Source organism: Danio rerio, chromosome 25 (assembly GCF_049306965.1).
Source record: "Danio rerio strain Tuebingen ecotype United States chromosome 25, GRCz12tu, whole genome shotgun sequence".
NCBI classification, from domain to species: domain Eukaryota; kingdom Metazoa; phylum Chordata; class Actinopteri; order Cypriniformes; family Danionidae; genus Danio; species Danio rerio.
This window is the reverse complement of record NC_133200.1, coordinates 34317501-34333604: the sequence shown is the minus strand read 5'-3', so window position 1 is coordinate 34333604 and position 16104 is coordinate 34317501. Positions and strand designations below refer to the sequence as shown.

Sequence of the window (16104 nt, the reverse complement as noted above, 5' to 3'; positions counted from 1 at the left end):
TTCTTCACAGCCCAAATGAATAACTAACACGGCTGATAACACGTAAATCACGGAGAAACCTCATGTTTGTCCACACAACACCTCAAGAAACATTAGCTTGCTTTATATCCAGAGAACATGAAGATACGTCGCCGTTTTCGCGTCATTGAGACGCCACATGCATGTGCACGCGCTTAAAATGTGCACTCACTCACATCGGCAATAATATGAGGTGATTTCGAGCATTAGCATTCTGTACATTCTGTCCTTATACTGCAGGCTAAAATAAAACTAACAGAAAATCGAAGCGTTTACATATCCTACTTTAATACCGACGATAGCCTATTAAAACGAACAAGTGCTTACCGGAGCCAGTTCGGCGTTGCTCAAGGAAAGAAGTGTTTGTCGTTGTATTGCTCACGTATTTACAAAGCAAATGTCAGGACATGTCTTTCATGAACCACGGATGCTGAGGAACGTGGATGTAGCTTACACACACACGCACACACACCCTCAGCATCCCGGGACAGTGAGGCGCTTTATTAGTTTTTTTTTAAAGAGACAGTCCAACACCAGGGCATCTGGTAGTAGAAATTTATTATTTAGATTTTTTTCTCAAAAAACAAGCAAACAGATGTTTTATTTGGTGGGAATACCACCAAATTAGCATCTTAAAAAATTTAAATAATTTGAAAAGACAAATCTGTCTCTTAAAAGGAGTCCAGCTTCACCCCAAAATGAAATTTCGCTCATTTATTTATTCATTTTGCTTCAGCTTAGTCCCTTTATTCATAATACTTATCATAACTTATCAACGGATGCCCTTCCAGCTGCAACCCACCACTGGGAAACATCCATACACACTCATTCACACGCATACACTACGGCCAAGTTTATTCAATTCTGTGGGGGAAATTGGAGCGCCTAGAGAAAACCCACACCAAAACAGTGAGAACATGCAAACTCCACACAGAAATGCCAACTGACCCATCCGAGACTCGAACCAGCGACCTTCTTTTTGTGAGGCGACAGTGCTAACAACTAAGCCACCGTGTCACCCAAACTTGCTCAGTCACTCACCATTTACTTGTTTCCGACCTTTATGATTTTCTTTCTTCTGTTAAGCACAAAATAATATATTTGGAAATTATATTCACCTCCCGGTATTTGTTTTCCTTTTGAGGTCAATGGTTGCAGGTTCAGCTTTTGTCGAAATATTTCCATTTTTAACAGAAGAAAGAAACTCACAAAGGTGTGGAATTACTTGAAGATCAATAAATGAAGAGTATTTTTCTTTTTAAGTTATCCTCAAGTCCCAATTGCAGTTTTTGTTCTCACCAACAGGTTGGAACATTTATACATATGCTGTGGGAAGGAGAAAAAGTGTATGAGTTTTGGAAAAAACGTCATGATTATTATCTGAAATTATAGGAAAAGATGGCGACGTAGTGGCGCAGTAGGTAGTGCTGTTGCCTCACAGCAAGAAGGTCGCTGGGTCGCTGGTTCGAGCCTTGGCTAAGTTGGCATTTCTGTGTGGAGTTTGCATGTTCTCCCTGCGTTTGCGTGGGTTTCCCCCACAGTCCAAAGACATGCGGTACAGGTGAATTGGGTTGGCTAAATTGTCCGTAGTCTATGAGTGTGTGTGTGTTTAAGAGTGCGTGTGGATGTTTCCCAGAGATGGGTTGCGGCTGGAAGAGCATCCGCTGTGCCAAAATGTGCTGGAAAAGTTGGTGACCCCAGATTAATAAAGGGACTAAGCCGACAAGAAAATGAATGAATGAATATAGGAAAAGATATACCAGTGCAACCATATGTGCTACTTTTAAATGATAATTCCAGTATGGGTTTGACAGAGCGACAAAGAAAGGTCTGGTTGGCAGGACTGACAGCTGTAAAAAAGATAATTGCGCAAAGATGGCTTCCTCCGCATTCTTTATTTATTCGGCAGTGCATTTCAGTTTCATGATATAGTATTGTTAGAACTTTCAACACCCAATAAATAAAGCTAGAGCCCCGACTCTTAACGTGTGGAAAAAGGTTGCAGACAAACTGGCAGAAAGATTCAAAGTCTGTGTGGTTTCCTGCTTACTTTTGTTAGTGTATTACTATGTGACAAGAAAATGAATGAATGAAAAATGAATAAATGAAAAACAAGTGAGCAAATTCAGACACTCTGAGTGCACTAGAAGCGGTATTGACAGTATTTAGTGGCTCATTCCTGTGCTAATTGACATTATTGAGTGCACTCGATAATGTCCAATTTGATTTTGGAGACCGTTACAAATGGCTGCTACCTCAAATAGTGCTCTATATAAAGTAACTGCATATTAACATGAATAAAACAATAGTGTTTGTAAGGGTTACAAAAGAATGTTTTGTTAAAGATCTTTTTTTTATATAATTATTTTTTAGGGGTTTTCACCTTTATTGATTAGACCAGGGGTGTCAAACTCAATCCCTGGAGGGCCGAAGCCCAGCACAGTTTTGTTCCAACCCTGCTCCAACAAACTTACCTGTAGGTTTCAAACAAGCCTGAAGGACTCAATTAGTTTGATCAGGTGTGTTCAATTAGGGTTGGAACTAAACTGTGCAGAGCTGCGGCCCTTTTGGAACAGAGTTTGACACCTGTGGATTAGACAGTGGAGATATAGAGACAGTAAAGTGTGGGGAGCAGAGATAGGGAATGGATCAGCAAAGGACCTCGAGATAGGAATAGAACTCGGGTCGCTGCGAGCAGCTCGGTGTTATGTGTCGACGCACTAACCACTAGGCTATTGGCGCCGACGATTTGTTAAAGATCTACTGGTTTTTGGAACGTTTATTAACTTTTGTTTTTATTAGGCCAAATACCAAGATTAAACTGTGGTTTGTGTAGAAAAAGAATGGTTGACTTGCGGTTGCCATGTTTAACTACAATGAATACGTTTTTGTGGCTGTTGGTCTTATTTGTAGTAACAATGGGTAATCAATGCAAAGGACATGTTGTGGTCATGGACAGCACTCGGTTGCTGCTTTTGAGTGGTGTGGTCACATTAGCAAGACTGCTGCAAAATTCTACAGGCAAAATATGTCTTGTTTTATAGTAGTAACAATGTATAAATTACTTTCAAGCTAAGCTTATAAGCAAAGCAGTCAACGAGGCATAACCAATTGAACCTGCATGAAGAAATCTTTGCCATCATACAAAATTCCTGACTTCATGGATTCCTATTGAAATCACCATAGTTCACCCCCTGACAATTGCAAAAAAAAAATACTAAGGTTAAATTGTGGAGCGATTTCTAGTGAGAATGGGCTGTATGCACAGCTAGTGATTTCAGCCAATGATAAACTTTTGGTAAAAGGTTTATGTGCCTATAGACGAATTACCAACCTACGTCACACATGACGTCACACGGGTTCCCAGTTGCAAAAAGAGACTATATATAGTGGCTATAGTAAACATGTTTGTGTTGTGCAGATGCCAAATTTTAAAGTTTAAAAATAGAAAACTTAACATTTACCGTACACCACACTGCTTTTAATGCTAACTGCCGACATCTTTGGCTAAAAGGGAGCTGAATGAAGTGACAACCTAATTAGAAATGCTGGACTCTGCAGTTCTCATGTTATATCAAGTTTACGCAATGCTGAATCATGCAAATTACTCGTTTGTGATTGCAGCAATGATTTCAGCATAAACAGTTAAACATGGTTAATTAAACTGCGAACACTGAATGCTAAGAATAATACGTGAAAGTGTAAGTTATTAAGATAAAGTTGGTTTTTATATTCACATATTCATTTAGTGACAACTTGTGACACACTCCCTATATTGTTTACCACGGCACTTTGAATATTCGATCTGAAAAAGCTGCAAGTGTGACTTGAAAACAACATTAGCACTGTTTATTTGACTGTGAGCAATGTTCTACTTCAATAGTCATTGGCGGCTAATATGATTTTGCTATTTAGAGTTTGCAAATAATACTTTTATAAAATTATATTATTAAGGAGAAAGTCAGAATGTGTGAATATAAAACCAACTTTACCTCTATGTGTAAGTTAACGTTGGCTCCGTCTGCTTTCCTTGTCTTTGGCCAAGCAGAACCTCTGTTTTTAGCACTACATAGTTTTGAATCTGGTAATCATGGAACATTATTTCTTACACTTATTTCTTAATCTTGTTAAAACACTTGGAGCTTCGATGAGAGAGTTGTATATTTGGGGCAGGATGCTTGGCCATTTCGTCTTATCCAATATTCATTGGGAGGGTGCTTTCGCGACTCACATCACTCACTTTAACGTTAATTTTGCCAAATCACTGTACTTATCACTGGGTGACAAGCTGTTATAATACGTTGAAAGCATTATGTAAATCATGCATATATATATATATATATATTAAAAAAAATAATATATATATATATATATATATATATATATATATATATATATATATATATATATATATATTTATATATATATATAATAATATATATATATATATATATATATATATATATATATATATATATATATATATATATATATATATATAATATGTAATCAGTATAACTTACTTCTAAGTCAACAAACTCCGCATCGGATGTCATTCCCTCGCTGTAAATGCTAGCGCTCCCCTTTTTTTTCTGCCACTCCCTGCGCGCGCATCCTGAATGTTTAAAAACATGGTAATTCGTCTATAAGGTTCCTTTAATAGCATCGATGTTGTAATGTAATTGAAATACAATCAGTTTAATAGACTTAATCATTTATTAAGTTGTTTAAGTGTAAAACGAGATGAACGATTGCGTAAACGCAAGTGTCATCAGTAGAAGCGTGCTAGTGCAGAAACTCCACAGAAAATACATTTCCATATTTTAAAGACATAACGCAAGAAATCAACTTAATGCAGTACTTCTTGTCCAGTCTAGACCAACTTTATTTCATATATCAATCAGGAAGTAAAGATCACATTAAAAAAAAGAATTCAGATCTTAAAAGTCAATGTACATATACTCAATTTAATTGGACAAAATCAGTAGTGCAGGATGAGTCAATATTTTTGTTTGTTTTCTAGAAGCCGCACTAGATCACACACACTACACAATCTAATAAAAGTTACAGTTAGCAAACAAATGATTGTCTTGAACTAATACACAATCTAAAAGCCACAAAACGACATTTTATTTGATTGTGTGTTAAAAAAATTAACAATGTCTGATAATGGTATTCCTCATGGTACTGCACAATTTACTTGTTTGTAAAATTTCCCTACCGTCCATCGGTGGACCTTTATTTTGAAATTTCCGGAAGTCTTGGTGCAGTGAGTTGAGCTTCACTCTCTCGTTCCCCTCAGCGACTCTGACATCATGGCGGACGCCGATTCTTGGGGTGAGAATTTCTTAAACTCCACCGTTATCTTTCTCTTCTATTCGCTTGGAAACATATAATCTTTTCTACCAGATAAACGTACGCCAAAAATACGCCTGTCATTAAGTGATCTGTCTGAACAATCGGTCGTTTTCCAGATGCGGACAGTTTCGAGCCTGAGGAGCCCATCAAAAAGGCGGCAGTTCATGACAAATGGGAGGGCGAGGATGAGGACGACGACGTGAAAGTTAGTAACGAACCCTTAATTTGTCGTTCTCAAGTAAAAAAAACTGTTTTAACTCTTCTTTAATCCCTACATATCAAGACATTACAGTTGGCTAACTTTAGCTAGCTACTCTTGCTAACTCAAGAGTGTCAAAACAACGTGGTGATAAGTCCTAATACGTGTCTATTTAGTTTGGTGTATACCTGCTTAAATACGCTGTCATAAGTTAAACAGTGAAATTATAGTAATTATATGAGTCAGTTCCATTTCTCTAGGCCTTTAATTACAATTAATAGTTTTGTTAGTGTAGATGGCCTTTTGTAGCAGCATGTCACTGTAGATTGTCACCTGTTGATTATTTAAAATTATTGGATCATCCCAAGGAGATTTCATAAAAGGAAAGTTTGAGAATGTTAATGCTTCTCTTAGGCTAGCAACGAAGATGAAGTGGACTAATTTATTAATTAAAAGTATTCTTCCTTTCCATTTAGGATAATTGGGATGATGATGAAGAGGAAGAAAAGGAGGAAGAGGAGGAAAAAAAGACAGGTACAGTGATGTTCATGAGTTGGGGGAAAAGTGCATTGTTAGGATAAAATGGGGTCAAAGGCCAAAAAGGATTTTGAAGCATCAAAGCATATGTTGCGCAGTGACCATGAGGCTATCAGTGAAGAACAATAATAATTTGATGATATATTAAACTATTTAAGCAATCACGTTGAAGCCTCAAAATACTTACTGTCATTTTTAATCTTTGTAATTTCGCCTTTGTCCTTTAAACCAAGTTCAATTACTTATAAAGCAAGTTTTTAAAGTACATAAAACTAACTTTATACAAAGCAAAAATTATTTAAAAATTTTTTTTTTAATAATAATAAAGTATTGAGAAACCAAGAGAAATACTAGAACTACTAGGTTTTATCTATTAGTATCTATTTACCATAGATTTTAATACTTTTAAAAATTCATAAAGTTTAAGTTAATTTGTTTTAAGTACAGGTCAAAATAAGTATACATTACACTAAATGACGAGAAACCCTTTTCACAATATTTCGACATGCTTTTTTCACAAATAATATTTGAAATATTACATCATCTCATTTGACATGCTAACTGTGTATATCTGCACACCAAAATGGGACGTCTGTTATGAATTTTTTTATTTTGTAGTTGGCTCTATAACTAAATAAATCTACATGCATGAATATACAAACTATTTTAAAAATATTTTTTTAAAAGACTGTAAATTATCCACATTTAAATTCACATAATTACAAAGCATCTGCAGGGTCCTAAAAGTCTTAAATAGTCTTAAATTTCAACTACATTTTAGGCCTTAAAAACTCCTAAATTCACTCAAATATTGTGTTTTAGGTCTTAAATAATTTTAAACAGGTCTTAATTTTGTTTTGTCCAAGTAAAGTTACTCAACCGAAATCCATCCAATCATCCACAATGTGTCTCAATAAAACCTTATTTTTTAAATTAAAGTTTTTTTTATTGCAAAAAGATACATTCCCAACAGCTGTTAGCCATTTCTTACAGAAAATTCCCCAAATTAAATGGCCTAATCAGGAGAAAAAAAAACTAAAAATGATTACTCAATTCCTCAGGACAATACCAGGCCATTAGGATAAATCTCAACCCTGCATAAGTCTAAAATGTCATTCTTAATGTCTTAAAGGGGTCTTAAAAACTCTTACATTTGAATGGATGAAACCTGCAGAAACCCTGATCAGGTACTTCAGTTTGTAACGTTTGTATGCGATTTTGTTTGGATTTTTCATATGCAGAGGCTAAACCTACAGAAAAAAAGAAACTCAGTGAAAAGATAAAAGAAAAGGAAAATTTACAAAGGAAAAAACAAGAGGAGCTCAGAAAACAAGTAAGTTGGCGCAGTAACAATTTATTGATATTAAGCACATTTAATTCACATTGTGGGTTTTTATTTTTTTATTTTGCTGTCACTGTTGAAGTTTATCTTGATATGGCTACAAACTTTGAACTTGTATTATAACTATAACCATTCATGAAGGATTTTGGGGTAAATATATCACAGTTTTAACAAAAAATATATAGCTGATTATAAAACATTGATGATAAGTGTTTCATGAGCAGCAAATCATATTAGAATGAGGATCATGTGACTGCAATAATGATCCTGAGATTTTGAGTTTGACATTTCAGGAATAAATTAGATTTTAAAATATATTATAGTACAACAATTATTGTAAATGCTATTCATTTTGTAAGAATATTTTTCATTAAATGTATACAACATTACATTTTTAAAGCAGTTAGAGGAGACAAAAAGAGACACACCACTCACACCAGAAGATGAACTGGCAGAGAAACTCAGAGTGAAACAACTACAGGAGGATTCAGACTTAGAACTAGCAAAAGAGGCATTTGGTGAGTGCTTTCTGTATATAACATGCATCTACATTTGTTTTTAAAACGGATAAAAGATTCAATTCTGAACTTTTATTCTCTCTTTTTAGGTGTAGTTTCAAATAATGTTACCGGAATCGATGCAATAAGTCCCTCTTCGAAAGACGACTTCACAGAGTTCGAGAGGTTGCTAAAAGAAAAAATATCTCCCTATGAGAAGTCTATACACTATTCCGGCTTTTTAGAAACACTGTTTAGGGATCTGTGTCTTTCATGTGAGTATGCTTCATTTCAGCTGACTGTTCCGTCATTCTCATTGTAAATCATGTATTTTGCTGACATTTTGAATTGGTTTTGCAGTGGAAGTTGAAGACTTGAAGAAAATTAACACCTCACTAACAGTGTTACTAAGTGAAAAACAGAGGCAAGAAAAGGTATGAAAACCATTTAATGCAACAATTACCAGATTTCCTAAATAATCAGGCATGATATTCACAAATTACATCTTGCTATTTTCTTTTAAGTGTTATTAAACGTTACTTAGCTGAGTTTGTGTGCTGACACCTTGGATGCTTTAGGCCTGGTGTAGATAAATAATCACACCATTTAAAACCACCAACTAGTGCTGCCAAGTTCGTGTTTTAGTTAGCGATTAATTGAATTTCTCTTTCAAAATGGCAAACAAAGCAATTCACCCTTCGCTATGTCTGACAAGCTTTCGGTATCGGCCATAGCACTTCCCTATCAATTTTGTACTCTCCAGGGAAATAGTGAATGATTTCTGGGAAAATTACATGATGAATTCAGGCAGACGTAGACAGTAAAGTCTGCAATTTGCATACAAGGGACATATGTGAGAGTAACTTGAAAAGAAACCATGGCTGCGTCCGAAACCGCCTACTACTCAGTAGGTACTGCATTTGAATTTAAACGTGCTACTCGGCCGTTAGAAAAGTACGTTCTATACAGTATGAACGTGAAAAGTATGAATGGAATTCGGACAGACTACATCCGCCATTTTGTCATGGTCACGTGACCTACCTGCGTCAGTTGCGTCGCTTTACTCCCATTCATGAATTCGCTCGCGGGGCATCATTGGATAGCGCAGCATGCATGGGATGCGCACTCTAGAATCTCGCCGGAAGTAGTAAGTCATCCGGGTACTTCTCGCATACTGATTTTCGAATTCTATGAATTCGGACATACTACTCGGTTTGCATACTGATTTTAGCGTACTATATAGTTTGGAAGTATGCGGTTTCAGACGCAGCACATCTAAAGATTGAATCAAGTCTAGTGATGGGAATTTTGGGTAATTTTAAAATCTAGTTTAAAAGGGTAAATGTAGACCATTTCAATATGGTCATATCAGTCGCCCATAAACATTTCCTGCTGGTTATCAAAGTATTTCATAACTATAGGCAATTCAATCATAAGTTCATGTTAAAACGGCTGTCATAACATCATCTATCAACATGTGGCTCTTTTTGGATTGTCGAAAGCTAAATGTAAAACAGGAAATACGTTGGGAAAATGGTTTTTGTTTACATTTGTCAAAATGGTCTATAGAAGCTCTAATGTCGTGTTCACACTAAATGCAAAGAGAGCATTCAATTCATTCGCTCTAAATTACTTGTGCGATAGTCTTCATTCATTCGCACAAATGTTTTTATCATCACAAATGATGTGAAGAACATCCTGTGAGTATAGACATGGATATAAACACATTCTCTAAAATGCTGTTGTGTTTGGGTTTATGTCACCACAAAGAGGCGCACAAACCTTAATGAATTTCACCATCTTCTAGAAGAAGTAGGGTCTGTGTGTGGACTGCAAGACCGGGGCGTAACTTGTGGTAGAGGCATAACTTGAAGTTATGAAGACCCACATGTCAAAATGTACCAATCAGTTATTAATGTCTACTCCACACCTAAACCCAGCCATCACAGTTAATAACGTCTATACCCACCTAAACCCAATCATCATCATTATTAACGTTTACACCTTCCCTAAACCCAACCATCAGTTATTAACGTACAGCTGCGAGTTGCGGAGACTGTCATATTTGATGTGCTCGCCATTGTACTGTTTTTGCAACCACAGAAGGCGATGCCGAGTACTGTCATGACAAAACGGATGAAGTCGGCGAGTAAGTTGCATGGTGGAGTTGCTAAATGAATGTAATAATATATCAAATGAATAGGTTGTGGATCAATTCGGAGAAAGCTCATGAAAATGCTCTCTGTTAAGTATTTTTGTCATCTTGTTACATCTCGCAATGGGATCTCGATGACTGTAAGTTACACCTCTCTAACTTACTACAAGTTACGCCCCTCCATGTTACACCTTGTCTTGCAGACAGATACACTTGTCTAGAACTGCATCTGAGGTGTCCAGTTTCATGACTTGCTAATACTGGCATCTGCTTGCGACTTATATTAGAAACATTCCCCCAACCGGCAATATCATAGCCAGAGGCCCATGCAGCAGTGCATGTTCAGCTCCTCTGCTTGTATCCCCAGCATCACGGACAGGCAAATTCTTTACTTGTGTTGAGTTTTTTGTATACATTGCGCATGTTCGATGCAAAGCATCAGTCCCAAGTTCATCCGTTTTGCTGTTTATCGGTAGCCGCATTTCGAGCCACCTGTTCAACAAGTGACGGAACCGTGGATGCAAAGGCCATCCACACAAACAAATCCGTTCGATTCAATTCCACGAAATCGATTTTGTGAAAGGGTTTACTTACTGTCTGTGCTGCAAGTCCCATTCAATCATTTTCCTTCGGCTTTGTCCCTTATTCCATTTGATTTATGTAGCGGATGCCCTTCCAGCTGCAACCCATCACTGGGAAACACCAAGTCACACATGCACACACATACACTGATTTTGGCCAATTTAATCTAATCAATTCACCTATAGCGTGTATCTTTGGACTGTGGGGGAAACCCACGCCAACAAGGGGAGAACATGCAAACTCCACACAGATTACTGTGTACCTTAATATAAAATGTGTTCGTAATTGTTTTTTCCTCCTATTCTATAGGCAAACAAAGGTAAAAAGAAAAAGAAGGGAGTTTTACCAGGGGGAGGTTTAAAAGCCAAGATGAAAGACGATCTGGCAGATTACGGCGGGTTTGAAGGCGGTTATGCACAAGACTATGAGGACTTCATGTGACCAAGGCTTAACCCAACTCTAACTTTTTTTGCTGATTGCTGAACCACACACACCTTAACAGCATGACCTTCTCCCACTGTCAGGCCCACAACCAGAACATGCTAAATAACTCTGAACGTCATCCACGCAATGCACACTTTCCCATCAGAGAGTACCAATAAACTGCGCTCTTTTCCCTCTGGCCTGTCGTGACTTTAGGTTGGAATAATAAACCCGATAAAACAAATGTGAACCTGCAGTATCAGTTAATCCCCACAGCCCTGGCTTAAACAAACAAACAAACAAACAAACAGTGTTATTGTTCGGTATTTCTAGGAAATAAATGACGCTATGCAAAATTCAGTCCGGATTGATCTCAATGTCATTACGCGACATTAACCCTTTATTTGTCTACGGGATGTTCCTTTTTGCAAACCAGGGCGATTAACTCAACCCGAAATGTTGATATCGAAGTCACGTGGTTTCTAAATCATGTGTACAATCACGTTTATTTTGATCGTAGGCTATAGTGAGCTCATTTAGATAAGTCAATCTAGAGTGTAGCGTAATTAACGTGAGCATAACGCATTGACAATAACGCCTTTACGTTTGTAGCTCGTAATGCATTCCATGTGTCTCAGACCAAAAGCATTACTCTGATTTGTTTTCGTCGCAGCGGTATTTGGATTACCTCAATTTTTGCAGAGTGAATTACGCAAATATTTACAGATATAACATTATGCCGTGGTTCATTTGAGCTCAGCCATGCTAGCGTGATTTCACACACACGCTATGCTGATGTATAAGGGACTGAACGTCGATGTAGGGTCTTTTCAGCCGGCGTTTGGCTTTCCATTTTATTGACAATTCGCAGCGTGGTAGAGATGCTTCATAGAGGCTTACGATCAGCAAAGCCGATGATAGGACTCTGCACTGTTTTATAAAGATCTAATTTAATAAAAGTTGCTTAAAATCCAGCAGTGGTTGTGTGTTCTTTGCTTTTTTTGGTAGTGTATTTTTAGAGCTTGTAGATTCTTTCTGAGGGCTAGAGACAGGGTTTATACGGTCATGGAAAACCTGGAAAAGTCATGGAGCTTTGACATGGCAATTTCCAGGCCTGGAGAAGTTTTGGAAAAGTCATGGAAATTAGTTGAACAAATATCTGTAAACTTGAATTAGGGCTACGCGATATTGGAAAAATCTGACATTACGGTATTTTGAATTTCTGTGATTTATATATTATGATGTGAATACAATTTCATCAGATGATTTAAAAGGAATCTCGAATAATATATAACAAATAAATTACAAACATAGATCAATAACGTATAGTAGAGATAAAAGTGAATGATAGTTTTCAGGTATTAAATAATCAACTATGCATAGTCTTTATTGTATATTAGTTAATCTTTATTAAAGTTACAAAACATTTCGGTAACACTTTATAATAACTACGCACTATAAATCATTTATTAAGCATCAGCAAATAGTGAATTCATTATCTGTTAAGCATTAATAAACGTTAGTAAGCAGTTTATAACTGCAGCTACAAATGCTCTATTCTTGACTTATAACCACATTTAAAATGTGCTTAATAATTGTACTTTTGTACTTAGTAAATGATTTAGCCTCCTCTTTAGAGCATTCCACTCTCATGCAGGAATTGCTGGTTCGATCCCTGCTTGGAACTGGACCAGTGGGTATATGATGAATGTAAATACCTTGGATTTTACTACAGTCATCGGTGGTTGTAATGTAGCTTACCTTAAGTGTAAAAACAGCAGTAAATGAGTAATTTGTTTATATTACTGTTGTTGTATTACTACATGAATGAGTTGGGGTCCGTTCTTCTTACCTCGCTTAAATGATCTAAGATGATTTGGCAGATCCTGGATCTTTTCATCTCGATAACTGACCTCTGGCTAATTTGGTTCTTCAAACTCGCGAATCAGATTAGAATGTCTGGATGAACTGATCTGAGATCACTGGATGTGTTGTGAAGGAAAGAACTATCGATCATCGAAATCATGATCAGCAATGCAGCGATTGGCTGACGGCAGCGTGATGACATCAACTGATTAATGTTCAATTATCCATGTGAGCAAAATTACATCAAATTAGAGGTAAAACGTTTGTTAACTATGACACGCAATAACCTTCCACATTTGTTGTGAGCTGCAGGCTTTACATTTTCATGTGTCAAGGGTATTCATCATGTATTTCAATGTATTTAGTTCTACATTTAGAAAAGATTTTCTTTATTATAGTCGCCGTTTTTTAATCGGTGTAAATAATAACTTGATGTTTACAAAAGCATTTTGATATTGGTAAAGGCGTCTGCAACTTTCGTGAAGCATCAAATCACCGGCATATTAACTATCAAAACATGTTTATGACTGCATAAATGTATTATTGCGTTTAAAAAAAGTCACATATTATGCATTTCTATTATACACAATTTGTTCTAAAGCGATCTAGAAAGTTCATACCAGTAAGTTTTCTCTTTGCACCACCAGGTGGCAGACTTTGTACTTTCATTTCGAGGGTGAAGATTGCATAAGTTTTATTAATATGTATAACTTAATATGTAATTAATATGTACTAATATACTTAATATGTATTCATATGTATTTATTTTGTTAATAACTATAACTTTATAGTTAAAAATAGTTACTATTTTTCACGTGTATATAACTACTACTGTAAGAAAATATCAGCATTCGGTACATACTTTCAGTATTTTCTTTGCATGCACTGAGCCGATCTAATCCTGTTTATATGAATTGAACCTGCTGCCGAGCAGGTCTGATCTACCAGAACTGTTGCTATGACAACAACTCTCGGATCAGCCTTGAAGAACGAAACGATCCTGGATCGTGTCAAATCGTCAATATCCAAATCCAGCTAACTGAGTAAACCCTTGGTCAGTAGTGAACATTTGAAATTATTGCAACACAATGCTTTCCCACACTTTAACCAGAAGAGGTCCTCATCGAGCTCTGATTTAGAAAGCTTCAAGTAACGAATATTTTTCCGATACAATTGAGTCGAGCGCTTTAATGGTTCAGAAAGCTTCATGTCACCATCACTACCTTACCGTCCTAATTAAATCATTAAAAATCAAGGCATGATCTTATTTTATTTTGGTCAAATAAGCTAAATATAGAGGCATTTGCCTTTTAAGCTACGTCTGATACCAAATGAGCAACTAGAAGTCAAGTGATTATGTGTTGCTCCTAAAACTTGGATAGGCGACAAGACTTTTGTCAGGTAGTGTACTTTTTAACTAGTTTCATCATCTAATATTTTACAATCTGAAGTAGACGTTCATTAAGGATAAAGCGGTCAGGGGCGTGACCTTTGAGACTGTTTGAAGAACCGTTCAACAGAAAACCGAATGCCAGACGGAAACTGGTGTTTTATGGCGCAGCAGCTTATGAAAACACGCGCACACAGGTCTTCTCAGATAACCTGCCAATGTCCCAATCGTGTCCTTGTTGCTCGTGGCCGATTATCTTGATCGCGCCGTCAATTGCACCTGCTGCTATTGGTCATGTGACCTGCGCACAAAGGGTCCAGTCTTTTCCCCTTAGTCCAACTCACTGGTTTTCCAACAAAAAGGAAAACAACAGAGCGATTGTAAAGATAAGACTTGGGGATAATTAACAGCAAATCCAGACTCAACAAACGTAATCCATTGGTCGTGAAGGAGGGAGGAGGTTTGCTTTTTCTTGAGCGTTCTTGGTTTTGTGGGCCGTTATATAAAAGGGGTGTACGGTTGAGGTCAATCCGTCTTGGGTAACATGCGTCCATGCATCTTGCTCATCTTGTGGATGATAACGGCGGTGGAAATGGAGGAGCAGAAGATCCTCCAATCCTTGCACTGTCCGCCCTGTGAACGCATCCACTGTTCCCCACGTCGGGCGCTGAAGCTCCAGTGTCGGGGTGGCATCACCACTGGGATTTGTGGTTGCTGTCCGGTCTGTGCTAAACTGGCAGGGGAAAACTGTGGAGGGACTTGGGATTATCTGGGGAAGTGTGATGAAGGGCTGGTCTGCATTCATGAAGAAGCAGCAGATGGAAAAGCAGAGGCCGAACTCAAGGGAACCTGCAAATCAGGTACCAGTGAAGCTGGAGATGAAAAGATCTTCACTCCGCATGTTGCATATAATACTAGAAGTCTAAAGGGATGCATGTGCTCAGGGAAAATGCTGGACCTGAAAAAAATCATGATTAAAAAAAAAATGAAGTTCTAAGTGTGTTACGTTTAAAATAGTGAATGACGGGATGGAAATGTATTGCTTAATATGTTCGATATAGGCTTTTAAACTGGAGTCCAGGGACCCACTGGAGAAGCAACAAGTGGCTGCTTGGGAGTTTGCAGAAGTCTAAAAAAACATCAATAATTAATTAATAAATAATATTGTTGACAATATAACTTATTAAATGTTTCATACTTTATTATATTGCTTAATTTGTCAGATAATAAAAACATACAATCTATCTATTTCTCATCTGACTCAACAAAACATTTCAGCTATTTAAAGATATTGTATTTTTCAAAAGTATGAATATATCTTCCAGATTATTAGATAGTAGATCTGATCTAAAGATTTCATCTTTAAATTATATATATATATATATATATATATATATATATATATATATATATATATATATATATATATATATATATATATATATTTATATATTTATATATAGTTGAAGTCAGATTTATTAGCCCCCCTGAATTATTAGCGCCCCTGATAATTTTTTTCCCCAATTTCTGAGAGAAGATTTCTTCAACACATTTCTGAACATAATAGTTTTAATGACTCATTTCTAATAACTGATTTATTTTATCTTTGCCATGATGACAGTAAATAATATTTGACTAGATATTTTTCAAGACACTTCTATACAGCTTAAAGTGACATTTAAAGGCTTAACTAGGTTAATTAGGTTACCTAGGCAGGTTAGGGTAATTATGCAACTT

General features: G+C 36.6%; 4 protein-coding genes across 6 annotated transcripts in view; 3 read left to right on the top strand and 1 right to left on the bottom strand.

The window, feature by feature from the left end:
* Positions 1-494, bottom strand: part of apba2a (amyloid beta (A4) precursor protein-binding, family A, member 2a) — a 29438-nt gene extending 28944 nt beyond the window's left edge. For both annotated transcript variants that reach the window (XM_021470720.2, XM_009298125.4), the window contains exon 1: positions 346-494. The gene's annotated coding sequence lies outside the window, so the exon portion shown is untranslated. The remainder of the gene's footprint in view (positions 1-345) is intronic.
* LOC141381016 (uncharacterized) overlaps positions 1-16104 on the top strand; it is a 191831-nt gene that overhangs the window by 27353 nt on the left and 148374 nt on the right. The gene's annotated exons all lie outside the window — the stretch shown is intronic.
* Positions 5242-12085, top strand: eif3ja (eukaryotic translation initiation factor 3, subunit Ja). Its single transcript, NM_201214.2, has 8 exons — positions 5242-5355; positions 5493-5581; positions 6052-6109; positions 7354-7445; positions 7855-7972; positions 8062-8226; positions 8312-8385; positions 10998-12085. The coding sequence occupies exons 1-8, from the start codon at positions 5334-5336 to the stop codon at positions 11127-11129; spliced, it is 750 nt and encodes a 249-aa protein (NP_957508.2). The 5' UTR covers positions 5242-5333; the 3' UTR covers positions 11130-12085.
* Positions 13756-16104, top strand: part of si:ch73-330k17.3 — a 9326-nt gene continuing 6977 nt past the window's right edge. The window contains exon 1 of one of the 2 annotated variants that reach the window (XM_073941652.1): positions 13756-15227. In XM_073941652.1, the coding sequence (XP_073797753.1) occupies positions 14912-15227 (316 nt within the window). In that variant the 5' untranslated portion in view covers positions 13756-14911. The remainder of the gene's footprint in view (positions 15228-16104) is intronic. The other variant, NM_001386661.1, reaches the window with a different exon arrangement.